Raw genomic sequence first — 13,986 nt, 5'->3', positions numbered from 1 at the left:
GCTCTATGGGAGAAAGAAATGGCAGTCTGCTTCCATAAAGATTTATAGGCTTGGAAACCCTACGGGGCAGTTCTACTCTGTCCTGTGGGGTGGCTTTGAGTAAGAATTGTCTAGACAGCAATGAGTTTTATGTGTGAAAAAATACTACCAAAGTATTAAGAATGTTTCTGCTAGGTGTCAAGATAATGGATTACTTTTCATTTTCTTCCATGCGCTTCTCTTATTTTTCCAAATCTTCTACATTGACTGTGTATAATTTTGTAGCCAGGAAAAGACACTAGAAAAATATTATTTTTAAACATTTGTTTCCTGTTTATTTGAATATTCATTCTTCCTTCCTAGGAAATTCTCCTGTTGAAGGGGGAAGGCGAAGTTAAGTTGAATATGGCCATTGGCAAAGGGGAGCAGGCCTTGAGAAGCAGCAACAAAGAGGGTCAGAAGGTGATTCAAACTCAGCTGCAGGTGCTTAAAGACATGTGGGCTAGCATCGTGAGCTCCTCCGTCCATGCTCAGAGGTACACAGCCTATTCTTAGTGTTTATTTACCTAAATAAAACCCCAAGGCTTAGGAAAATGATGGAGCTGTGCTGAGGGTATCCTGGAGTAGTCACCAAGCATATTATTCCAGCTAGCTGCAGACATTCCTGTCTTTACCTACATTGTGTTTTCCATAAGGGCAAAGACTAGTTATTTTTGTTTGCTTGCTTGCTTTGCTTGTTTGTTGATTTTTTTCAAAAAAATATTTACACCCCCCATAATATCTCTCACAAAAACTTGCACATAATATATACAAAAAAAAACCTAACCTGTTGCCGTCGAGTCTGACTCATAGTGACCCTATAGGACAGAGTAGAACTGCCCCATAGAGTTTCCAAGGAGTGCCTAGTGGATTTGAACTGCTGACCTTTTTGTTAGCAGATGTAGTTCTTAAGTACTATGCCGCCAGGGTTTTCACACATAATATATGCTTAGTGAAATACCCCTTTTCAAATCATCAAAACAAAAATTTGGTCTTTAATAACTTTGATACCTTTTCAAATTTTTGAAGGAATGTGTGGGAAATTAAGTTGTTGACAACTATTGAGATTAAGCATAAATTTGTTCCTCAACCAAAAGTAGTGCCACCCACATTGGGTTTGTTGGGAATGTGTGGGGTGTTTTTGATTGTCACAGTGAAGAGGTGTCCCTGGCATTTATTTACTGCCTTAGGCCAGGGAAAATAGTATTCTGCAATGCATGGAACATTCTCACATGGTGGTCTGCTGGCCCAGAATGCCTGGAGAGCCCCTGGTGAGAGAAGTCCCATACCTGACACCAGACACTAATGAGAAAATAGAGAAGAAATTGGTTATTATACCAGAAGGTATTTTTGTTGTTGTTGTTATTGTATTTATGAGTGGAAGATTTTATATTTCCTCCCTTGTTGGGAGGACAAGGCTTGTTGGACCAATGACCTTCAGTCAGCATCGTATGAACACACATTCCAGGAACTATGTTCTGAAGGTTACACTGTTAGACCACTGAGGAAGTGGGTGCCTAATATGACCATTAATGTGATCATGATAAATGCATTAATACAATATGAGAGTCCATCAGAAAACAAATCCAAACAAAAAACACTCCAATCACCGTCTGCAATGTGAACGGGTAAAAACCATGGTTACAACGAAAATTTCAGAGGTTTTGTTTTCCTTTAACTGGGAGCATAGGTGGCGACTCCCAAATCAGCAGGACTTCAAATCTTAGTAATAACTCACAATAACCATGGACAGAAAAATAAATCAGATCCTACAGCCCTTTTATGGTGGTACAGTGGTTAAAGCTGTTGACTGCCAACCAAAAGGTCAGCAGCTTAAAACCACCAGTGGCTCTGTGGGAGAAAGATGTGGCAGTCAGCTTCCGTAGAGATTTATAGCCTGGGAAGCCCTTCAGGGTCTATATGAGTTGATGGCAATGGGTTTAGTTCTGGTTATGGTTCTTATATTCTATACAGTAGACTGCAGAACATAAACTGAACTTCCCAATGCCGGGCAGTAGGCCAGCTGGAGAAAAATTAATGGGAATCATATGGCTGAATGGTTTTTAGATGTTGAGATAGAACGTTAAATACAAGAAGCGATGCAGATCCTGACTTCCCTCTTTCAGCCAGAAAATAAATGTGGCCACTGTATGTTGAGCAGTATCAATGTTCAAAGTGTTGTGCTAAAATAATGAAACAAAACAAAATCATTTCTGGCCCCTAAGAGCTCATAGGCCAGACTAGGATATTTTCTTGAAAAGCTCTTACTCAGGTTGTATTAAGAGTTTTAAAAACACACACAGGACTCTAGAAGAGCCAGTAACTGAGTGGCTTGGAAGAAGTGAGACTGGTTGGGACTTTTAGGAGATTCTTTGAGGAAAGGTTAGGACTTTAAGGTGTGTATGCTGAAGTTCCTACTTGTGCCCTTCAGGGTCTATATGAGTTGATGGCAATGGGTTTAGTTCTGGTTATGGTTCTTATATTCTATACAGTAGACTGCAGAACATAAACTGAACTTCCCAATGCCGGGCAGTAGGCCAGCTGGAGAAAAATTAATGGGAATCATATGGCTGAATGGTTTTTAGATGTTGAGATAGAACGTTAAATACAAGAAGCGATGCAGATCCTGACTTCCCTCTTTCAGCCAGAAAATAAATGTGGCCACTGTATGTTGAGCAGTATCAATGTTCAAAGTGTTGTGCTAAAATAATGAAACAAAACAAAATCATTTCTGGCCCCTAAGAGCTCATAGGCCAGACTAGGATATTTTCTTGAAAAGCTCTTACTCAGGTTGTATTAAGAGTTTTAAAAACACACACAGGACTCTAGAAGAGCCAGTAACTGAGTGGCTTGGAAGAAGTGAGACTGGTTGGGACTTTTAGGAGATTCTTTGAGGAAAGGTTAGGACTTTAAGGTGTGTATGCTGAAGTTCCTACTGGTGCCAAAGAAGAGTGAGCAAAAGCTTCCTGTGCTTTTACCGCAGGTGTAGGTCCAGGGTCATAGGTTTGTATCCAGAGAGGCTGGGAGGAGACACAGAAGATGAGTTTAGGAGAATTTGTAAAGCTGAAGAGTGGAGGTTTTTCCAAATGCCACCCTGCAAAGCCATTTACTTGACTATCTAGAGAGCTCTTCACTTGGCTATTATATTAGTGACTGTATTCCGTGTCTTATAAAAACCTTGAGCTTTCATTCATTGCCACATCCAACACAGGAGCACTGGACATTGTGCACATCTCTCCCTAAAGGAGAGCCCTGGTAGCGCAGTGGTTAAGAGCTTAGATGCTAACCAAAGGTCAGCAGTTTGAATCCACCAGCTGCTCCTTGGAGACCCTATGGGGCATCTCTACTCTGTCCTATAGGGCCACTACGAGTCGGAATTGTTTCATTGGCAACGGGTTTGGTTTTGGTTTTATCTCTCAATTAAAATCAATCTAAAAAAAAATTTTTAATGATAGTATTTACCCAGAAGGAATGTCTTGACTTTTGAATTCCAGTCAACAAGTAATTACCATCTGATTTTAATAAATTAACCTGAGCCCAAGAAAATTAAGAACTGAAATATATTGAATACAATTTAGTGAGTGTTCCAGCTGTGACTTTTAACAGCATAACATATAAATTTGTCTGTTCATTTAGGGCAGTTAGCATTAGGAGACACACCTCCAGATGTATGTATGACTACAAAGTCTTACTTCACATTCCGACCTAGGTTTACTTGTTTTTGAAGAAACCGTGTTATGGGAAGTAGTGTTTCTCCCTGCACTTAAAAGCCACATTTTCATCACTTAAAATAGACTTCAGAAAAACAGCTTACATGGATGCAGTGCCTTGGTAATTAGATTGCAGCTGAGATATCAAGAGAACTCACTTATATAATAAAAAAAAAAAAAAATATGTGACATTAATTCTAGCACTTTAGAGTCTGTGATTAGCCAATGGAATGAGTATCTAGAGAGGAAAAACCAGTTGGAGCAGTGGATGGAATCAGTGGATCAAAAAGTCGAGCATCCATTACAGCTGCACCCAGGTCTGAAGGAGAAGTTTGCCCTGCTGGACCACTTCCAGTCCATCGTGTCCGAGGCAGAAGATCATGCCGGAGCCCTTCACCACCTAACTGCAAATGCCAGGGAGCTCTACGAGAAGACCAAGGATGCATCTTTCAAGGAAACAGCTCAAGAGGAACTGAAAACACAGTTTACTGATATAATAACTGTTGCTAAGGTTAGTGCTTTATATTGAAGAAAAAACTTCAAGGCTCAGGTAATGGATAAACTCTGGGTTGGAGTATTGGGGAATTGGCCACTCTGAAGTTATTTGTACATTTTGTGAACAGATATTACATAGAGATCACTTCTCACCTATGACTGTCCAAGCGTTTTTTACTTTCTACTCCCTTGGGATTATTCTTCATGTTTTATTTTTTGTTTTTGTTTTTTTCCCCTTCCAAAGTTAACCAATCCATTTACTTTATGGGTAAGATTGGACATCTAATGTCCGTGCTGAAGTTCTTTTTCTTTTGCTGCCACTTGTATTTGTTGTATTAAGTGCAAGCCTATTTACTAGTCAGATTTTAATCATGTACAAAGTATTGTGCTAATTTCTCAGTAGTAAAAACTGCACTTGCCTAGTCTGCAAATTGTAGGCTGTTGTTGATGGCAGCTGTCAAGCCTACCCCCAAGTCATGGTGACCCCTGGGCATCTAAACAATATGCAGCCTGAGTGGTACCCTGCTCATGGTCAGTTGCCGGTCAGGCCAAAATGTAGACGACTTCATAGAATATCAAGATTTTTCTCACTTCTTCATCTGAATCTCTGCTTTCCTCTGTGCTTGTTTTTTTTTTTTTTTTTTTTTTGGTACATTATTGTCAATGTTATTAAAGAAAATAAGTAATTTTTTGTTTGTTTTTTTTTGTTGGTCTTTTATACACTTTTTGTCTTGTTGATACTACAATTATTAACATACGCATTTGTTTATCTTCATTTTTGTCTTGGGACTCATTAAGAACTATGACTCAGGAATCAAAAAGACCTCAATTTGAATTCTGGCTTTGCCACTTTTTTGATGTGTGGCTTTGGGCACATAACTTAACTTCTGTAAGTCTGAGTGTCTTTTCAGGCATAGTATCTACAATGACAGGACTACTGTGAGGATTAAATGAGTAAAATGCATTTAAAGTGTTGAGCAGAATGCCATACACAAAGCCAGCACAAATAATTGCTATAATAATAATAATAGTTATTATAATAATTAGTATTAAATGGATTGTTAGTATGAGATGCTAATCCACATTCATTAAGCATAAATTTTATGCTAAACTAGGCAGTGGAAACTTACAGGAAGTGGTTGTTCCCTCAGAGTCCTTCAGTCTAATACTTGGTATTTTCATCTTAAAATATTAAATGTAAAGGACAAGAATCAAAATGAAATCTTCTGAGATACACTGGAACACCTATATCAGGTCCACTGTCTCATCTGATTTCGTATTCTCAATAACTGACTACTCTTTTTTTTTATTATTTTACTTTGAGTGAAAGTTTACAATTGAAGTCAGTTTCTCATACAAAAACTTATATACACATGGTTATGTGACCCCAGTTGCTCTCCCTGTGATGTGACAGCATACTCCTCCTCTCCACCCTGTATTTCCCTTGTCCATTCAACCAGCTTCTGTCCTCCTCTGTCTTCTCATCTCCCCTCCGGATGAGAGCTGCTCACTTAGTCTCATGTGTCTACTTGAGCTAAGAAGCTCACTCCTCACCAGTATCATTTTCTGTCTTATAGTCCAGTCTAATCTTTGTCTGAAGAGTTGGCTTTGAGAATGGTTTTAGGATAGCTGACTACTCTTAAAGTAGCGTTTCTTTGTTTACTAGGAAAAAATGAGAAAAGTCGAAGAGACTGTGAAAGACCATCTGATGTACTTGGATGCTGTCCATGAATTTACCGATTGGCTCCATTCAGCTAAGGAAGAACTTCACCGGTGGTCAGATATGTCTGAAGATTCATCAGCCACCCAGAAAAAGTTGTCCAAGATTAAGGTCAGAAAATAGGCAGATATTATAACTACACTGTTTCATTGTTTCTTGAGTACTGAATACCTGGAGGAAAGATTCTCTGCATGAAATTCTGTTATATAAACTGTTCCCTTTCTATTTTCTATTAGCTGATGTTTTTTACCTTGCACCTAACTAATTCCACACATAAGCAAGATAAAAAAGGGAATTCAAAACATATTGCACTTGTGAGCAAAATGTAAAATTTCCTCTGTATGCTTCTGTATGTTGTTGTGTGCTATCGAGTTGATTTTCAGCTCACAGTGACTCTATGTGACAGAGTAGAACTGTCCCACAGGATTTTCTTGGCTGTAATCTTTAAGGAAGCAGATCCTCAAGTCTTTCTCCCATGGAGCCCCAGGATGGGTTCGAATCCCCCACCTTTCAGCTGGTGCTGAACCGTTGCGCCACCAGGGCTCCTCATGTATGCAGGTGCTGTTGTTGCTGTAGCATGAAAAGCTAAGAAATATAAACCAGCTTGGTGGACTGAAAAAACCAGATGGTACTTCCTAGTCCAGTGGAAGGAAGTTTGTAAAGTAACTTAGTTAAGTGCATTAGAACAATAACTTGGAAATGTCATCCTAGATGTTTTATTCTGCTTTCCTAGACAACAGTACAACCTCATGGAAGACAGTTCTTCAAAGAACATTAAAGCTATCACCTAATATTACTCTGTTAATACGGGAAATTTCAAAAATAGAAGCCCATGCATTCTGAAGGGGTTAGAGGCCTTCATTATCTTTTAGTGTATTAATAGTTTGCTTGGGTATTAACTTGTAATCATGTTCTCCTGTCGAAGATAATGGATTTTAATATTATGCAATGATGAAATCCTCAGTGATCTAGTTTTAGATGAGAAAATGTTGGGAATAAAATAATCTAGTTGTATTCAAGAATTTAAGACCCAGATTGTGTTCTGATCCATGGAATCAGTATTAAAAAATTATAAAAATAAAATAATAGCAATAATAATTACATTTATTGAGGATTTATTTCTAACTGCTTTAAAACTATTGTTTCATTTCACCTCATAATCGCCCTGTAGGGTTCAAGTGAGATAGTTCACATGAGCCCAATTTTTAAGTCCTTATTATTTCTGTAATTCTTTAAAATTTCCCTTTGATAAATTTCTCAGTAATATGCTAATATTATTTGTCCGTCCATCTATCTATTTATTCAATCAGGGTTGTATATTCCTAAATGAACTAGCAAATCCTGGTGGCGTAGTGGTTAAGTGCTTGGCTCCTAACTGAAGAGTTGGCGGTTCGAACGCACCAGCTGCTCTGCAGGAGAAAGATGTGGCAGTCTGCTTCTGTAAAGATTACAGCCATTCTGTAAACCCTATATGAGGCAGTTCTGCTCTGTCCTTATAGGGTCACTATGAGTTGGTATTAACTTGATGGCAGAGGGTGAAGGAACTAGCAGTCTGGTAGGAAGCAGTGATGCACAAGCTGATATTTGTAAAATAATGATAGATTTTTGTAATGACAGCTCATTGTACTTTTGGGACTCAGCCTCTGGAATCAGAAAGACCTAGAGCTGCATTTATCCTGTCTCTACTCATCTTCTAATGTTGTCTTTAGGAAAGTCACTTGATGTCTTCAAGACTAAATCGTTTAATTTGTAAATGCAAGTAATAACAATATTACCTACCTCAAAGGGTTGCTCTGGAGACTAAATTAGGTAATGAATACAAGGCATTTAACCTAATGCCTGACACTTAGAACACAGTCCCTAAGATAACCCAACCCCCAAAACAAACAAACAAAAAACCAGACCAATTGCCTTGAGTCAATTAGGACTCATAGCAATCTGATAGGACAGAGTAGAATTGCCCCATAGCGTTTCCAAGGAGTGGCTGGTAGGTTCAAACGGCCGAACTTTTGGCTAGCAGCTGAGCTCCTAACCACTGTGCCACCAGTGCTCCCAAGATAACCCAACAGGAGTTGGTAAATGAGTTATTTAATTGGCTATGGAGTGACAATGTAGGACAAGTCAAGGGTGCCAGTCAAGTCTTTACTAGAGTCAATAGAGCTCTTACTGTCTGAGGAAGATAAGAACCTGCAGAGAGGCCATGTACAGAGGTGGGAAGATGAGGAATTAAGTTGTGAACAGGTAGAATTCGAACTGCCAGATGGTAATAGCCACCAGGCAGTTGAACATGCAAGCCTGAATTTCATGTCCCGAAACCTGATTGAAGACATAGAGATGGGAATGACCAGCATATAGTTTTTAGCTGGAGCCACCAGAATGGATGAAACCAAGACCTATGTATGAAGCAAATAGAACAATGAGTACAGGACTGAAAGCTAGATGCTACCTATATTTAAGGGGTCACAGATGAAGAGAATATTGAAAGGGACAGAGAGAAAGCAAAGTAAATATGAAGAAGACAAGAACCAGGAGAGCGTGGGAGAGAGAGAAAGCACAGGAGAAACAGGAAGAAGAGGAGGCCCAGGAGGGTGTGGTGCCACCCAGACCCAAGGTAGAGAAGGTGGTCACCATTCCAGAGCAGCAGGAGACTGCCATAGGGGAAGACTGAAGAATGTCTGCTGGATTTGTCAGCTAAGCTGTTGGTCACCACCCTGAGAGCCATTTCCACAGCAAGATAAGGTGAAAAGCCAGGTGACACGTATTTGGGAGTGAATGGAGGTGAGGAAGAGGAGACAGACAAGGTGGACTATTGTTTGAACAGTTGATATGAAAGAAGGAAGATAATTATTTTACAAAGACTGCCTCCTGCGTTGCCACATGCTCTTTGTTGAAATATTTTTGTAAAATACTTCAACCAAGATAGGAAACGTAGGAGAATGAACTGGCAGGAAGGAATTGGAATTTGGGAAGAAGAAAGTGAAGCCTGGTGAAGGCTGCCTTTTGGAACTTCAGCTCAGGGCTAAATTAAGCCAGTTTGTGGGTGAGGGAAAATGTGGAGGAAGAAAATAAGAACCTCTTCTATGCTTTGACGCCATTGCCCATCCCCTGTCCCCAGAAGTAACCACTGGGAATAGGCAAATTCAAAGCAAACGTACATGTGCGTGAAGTTGTATATATACATATCTGTACATGTGTGGATTTTTTAAAAGGATTTAAATACAAGACAATAAAATATATGCAGAAGTCATTTCAAAACACCTTAAAATGATGATGGCCTTCGAAATCTGGATGGGCAGAATTACTGATTGCAAATGTTGAAACGTCCCCTTTTCATGCCAGAGAAAACTGGGATAATGCATTAAAGAGTATTTTGGGAAACTGATTTTGAGAGTTGATATCCTCTGAATTCTAAGTTTGAAATCACTCGTAAAGGCAAATTATAAATATAAATATAGTTGCCGAGAAATTAAAAAAAAAGCTGTCGCCGTCATGGCAACCTTATGGGATGCAGTAGAACGGCCTCCTAGAGTTCCCAAGAAGCGGCCGGTTGATTCAAACTGCCCACCTTTTGGTTAGCAGCTGAGCTCTTAACCACTGTACCACCAGGGCGCCTAATGAGACACAGCTTCTCTTAAAAGATTATAGTTTTTCTTCATCAAGTTACTACTTCTTTACACTGATAAGCAAGAAGGTTTCCTTTCCTGCGGCTGTATGTTAAATACTGTGTAAGGATTTCATGTAATTGTGCGTTGGACTACTGTGTATCTTAATACGCATCTTAATATGAGTGGTACTAAAATGTGGCTCTGTTAATATAATTGCAAAAGATATATTTCTTTCAAGCTAATGAAATGCAAACTGTATTATGTAGACTACTTAAGACAATTTAAGTTTAGTTTAATTTATTAAAGATGTTTCATGTTTCCTGCTTAATATCTCAATTTTTTCTTTACTTATTAATTTGTAATTGACTTCCTCCTTGAAACTGTATCTCCTTAATCATTATTTTTTCTTTCTATTTAATCTAGGAGTGAAGTCCTAATTTTGGGTTAATGCTAACGTAATCCTAGTTTTAGCGCTAGGTCTATAAATACAGAAATACAAAGTGATATAGTCAATGCAAGAAAATTCAATAAAAGAATCTCAGAAAGGAACGCCACACTTACACCTATTTAACAATATCTTAATTTTATCTTGTTTTCCTTTAGAGGGTTTGTATGCTTTAAGACTAAAAGTTATAGCTATTTGATGGAATTACTGGCAATGAGATTTTTTCTTAAAAATAAAAATAATGCTAATAGTGAATCCAACCTAAAGGTTAGTTTGAAGTTTTGATGGCCTCTCTGAAATTTTCATGTTCGTAGCTATAATAATGATTACTGAAGGTACTGAAGAATTTGAAAGTATTTGGGTAGGGCTGTCTTAGCCCGTTACTTGTAATGATGGGGGAACTTGATTGCCGGTATAATGGAAGTGTGATTTAAGCCACCATCTTGGGGAAGAAAGTGAAAATGGGGTAGAGACCATGAACAGAGTATCTTTGGCTCCTGTCCTTTTCCCATGTCCTTCAACTCAGAGGGAAGATGTAGATTTGCTTATTGACAGGGCCAAAACACTCAGGCGAGTCTTTAAAGCAGCATCGAAACATTTTCCCATATTCAAGCAATGCCTGATTTCAGGGTCCGTTTAGTCTGTTTTAGGATGTTGCAAATCCTTGGCCACAGGCCCTCTGTCTCTGGATGACGAGACCCTGCTATTAGAACTTGGTGGTGGGCGGAAGAGTGCACTCTGGTTCCTGCTGCCCAGCCAGCTTGCTAAAACTTCCTAGCAGGACAGGGTCCCCTTCTGAACACATTTGGAAGCTTGCAGCCCAAGTGACTCACAGGCCTCATGGTTACCATGGTGATATTCCATTGCAGGAGTTGATAGATTCCAGAGAGATTGGTGCAAGCCGCCTGAGCAGAGTGGAGTCGCTGGCTCCAGTCGTGAAACAGGACACAAGTGCCAGGGGGTGTGAGCTCATGGACGCGGAGATGCAGGCCCTGCGAGCGGACTGGAAGCAGTGGGAAGACAGTGTATCCCAGACAAGGAGCAGCTTGGAGACCCTGGCCAGCCAGATGGCCCTCTCGGAGCAGGAGTTCTCAGCCCAAGTGGCTCAGCTCGAGGAGGCCCTGGGACAGTTCGGTGCCCTCCTGAAAACCTGGTCTCAGCAGTTAACCCTCCTGGAAGGCAAGAACACGGATAAGGAGCTGGTAGCATGCTGGCACGAAGGAAAAGTAAGTTGCTTTCCTGTTTTCTATATAAGGTTATGCTAAAAAAAATTATTTGATCTCATTATTGCTCAAAAAGAAAAAAAAAAAATTCCTTGGTAACTAAAAGCAAGCAGCATTCAGACTTGGAGGAAATAAGTATTTGTCTAATTAAATTTGCAAAGTCTGATCCGTTTCCTCATAAATCAAACTTTGGAAAAGATAAAGATATGGGGGAGAAGGAGTTATTATTTTCCTGAGGCAACAGTTACCGGTGGAGACATTTTCCTTTCGTCCTTCTGGTATGAGAGTCTTTACACTGCACTCAGCCGCGCAGTCTGAGCCATGGCCCCTGGGCGGGGACACACAGAGCTGAGGAGTCAGCTGCCTTCTTGCCAGTTAACTATTTCCAGCTATTAAATGATTGGATTTGTGGCTTTGAAAGACACGTTTGGCTAATCTCCTGAAGCACAGCTAATACTTTTCACCCTGCTTACCTTTCCTATGTGTGGATTTGACAGCCGAACTTGAATTATCCCCTTAACAGGAGTCCTACGTCACACTCGCTGGTTGCCTTCCCGGGCTGGTTTTGTTTTGTTTTGTTTTTCCTTCCCCCAGCTTAACGGCAGTTCTCTCAGAATGCTGGAAAGAGAAGCGTAAAAGACCAGAAGCCTGAACTTCTCTTTCGTCCCCTCACGGTTCAGTAGCATCTTTGAAAGCCATTTTTAATATTTACAGTTTTATAGTGCTCTGAATCGTGAATGTCCTTAAAAGGAAGTTTAGTAAACTTCTCTGTTTCTATTTATGTTACATTCGTTTCAAAACAGCTACAGCTCCAGCCAGTCAGAAAGTCATGTATTATCTCCAGCATTGTCTCGTTTCAAACTCAGTATTGAATACAAAACAAATACCGCCCTCCGCAAAATGGTTATAGTCATTTTTTCTGCTATCTTATTTATAGCCTTTCCAGTTTGTTTGTTCGTTTGTTTGTTTGTTTCTGATGCTTTTCCTATCGTTTAGGTTTAAAGTTCCAGAAGGAAGAGTAAAAATCAGTTCTGTAAAACAGGGACAAGGAAGTCAGTAATCATTTCATGTGGTCAGTGTTACTCACTCTGAGATTCAAAAAAAAAAAAAATATCAGTTGTGCTATTTTAGTTCCTTTTGGTTTCCCTTCCTTTAGTGGGAAAAATAATTAAAAAAAAATTATTTGGTTCTATCTGTATTACACTACTATTCAGAACTGTGTTTTTTGCATTGTTACTGTTAGTAAAAGTAATAGGTGATGCTTACAAAAACCACACATGACAATCCAGCAATAAATACGGACCTTCAGTTGTACTAACAGCTCTAAGGTGACAGCCCACTGCTTATGGCCTGTTCCAGATCTGACCCCAGAGCCCATCTTTTGAAGACAATACCATGTTATCTCTCATATTCAGATTTTCTCTTATTTCTAATGATGGCATTTTTTCCAAAAAACAGGGATAATACTTCAATTACAATGAATGCATAGGAAAATATTTACAAAATAATAAATTTGCTAAGGTTCTCAGACCATTGTTTTACTGTTAGGAAGGCTTTGTCATTGTTAACCATCATAATAGTAACAGACCTTTACAAATATTTGTTTTTTTCTTTTCTGCAGTTAAATAACAGTACTCAAGAATCCCTTAAAACATGAATGATCACCTATAAACTATGTAAAATCATGTTGCAAAAAATTGTGTTCATTGTGTTGGCAATATCCATTTATCTTAATATCGATTGGGGTATTAGTGTTGGAAATATAGCAGTTTGCTTCAGCCTTATAACCTCTTAGAAAAACAAAACGCATTCTAGGATTTAGCTGAAGCAGAAATAGTGGCCTGATGATTATGTAATGAAAGACTCCACTGAAATGCTTTAATTTATGATGAAGTCATAGGATTTTTGAAATGTAAAGTTTTGATCAAAAGGTTGTCATTTTTAATACCAACCAATTTATAAGTGGCTGATTTGAATCTCTGTATTTTTATTTATTTATTTTATGTGATAATTTCCTTAGTTCTTACAATGTTTTCCCTTAAGTAAAGGATTCAATATGGTATAAAATAAACAACCCAACCTGTTGTGGTCAAGTCAATTCCAACTCATAGTGACCCTATAGGACAGAGTAGGACAACCCCATAGGGTTTCCAAGGAGCAGCTGGGGGATTCCAGCTGCTGACTTTTTGGTTAGCAGCCAAGCTCTTAACCACTATGCCACCAGGCCTCCATGCTATAAATATTGGTTGCTAATATAGTGTTTGGCGTTTCACAGGGAAGCGTCCTCATTATTTATTACTTTTGTAAATAAAATGTTTTAGACTCTTTTAGCCTAGACACTAAGCTAAAGCAAAGAATTAAACACCCAAGAGAACCCTGTGCCTGCTCTCAAGATCACAGTCTATATGGAAAAGCAAACCAGTACAAAACCAATGAGATAGCTCTTTTTTGATGAATACTGTAATCAAGACCCAGACAAGTGGCCCTCAGATGAGAAGTTCCTAAGAGGTGGGAAAGAGAGCAGCGAATCCTTACAAAAGTTGTTTGTTACCTGAGCTGAGTCTTGAGGTATGATTACAAATGAACCTGATACATGAGGTGGTTAAAGAACATGGAGTTGCAGGATTGCTGAGGAATGGGGAAACAGGGGAGGTGAAACCAGAGAATGGGAGTCACTTTAGGAGGAGATGGCACCATCCCAGAAAGAAATCATGAAGGTGTCAATGGAAGTGGTAAGCATTAGCACCCTGAGAGGAGGGAAATGAAGCAA

The 13,986-nt window shown here is 39.2% G+C and overlaps 1 protein-coding gene across 15 annotated transcripts in view; it reads left to right on the top strand.

Moving 5' to 3' along the window:
• SYNE1 (spectrin repeat containing nuclear envelope protein 1) overlaps positions 1-13,986 on the top strand; it is a 558,323-nt gene that overhangs the window by 261,656 nt on the left and 282,681 nt on the right. For all 15 annotated transcript variants that reach the window (XM_049903961.1, XM_049903893.1, XM_049903931.1 and 12 more), the window contains 4 exons: positions 343-515; positions 3,930-4,239; positions 5,890-6,054; positions 10,863-11,219. In XM_049903961.1, the coding sequence (XP_049759918.1) occupies positions 343-515; positions 3,930-4,239; positions 5,890-6,054; positions 10,863-11,219 (1,005 nt within the window). The remainder of the gene's footprint in view (positions 1-342; positions 516-3,929; positions 4,240-5,889; positions 6,055-10,862; positions 11,220-13,986) is intronic.

The sequence above is a fragment of the Elephas maximus genome, chromosome 1 (genome assembly GCF_024166365.1).
Source record: "Elephas maximus indicus isolate mEleMax1 chromosome 1, mEleMax1 primary haplotype, whole genome shotgun sequence".
Classification (NCBI taxonomy): Eukaryota; Metazoa; Chordata; class Mammalia; order Proboscidea; family Elephantidae; genus Elephas; species Elephas maximus.
This window is presented reverse-complemented; position numbering and strand designations above follow the sequence as displayed.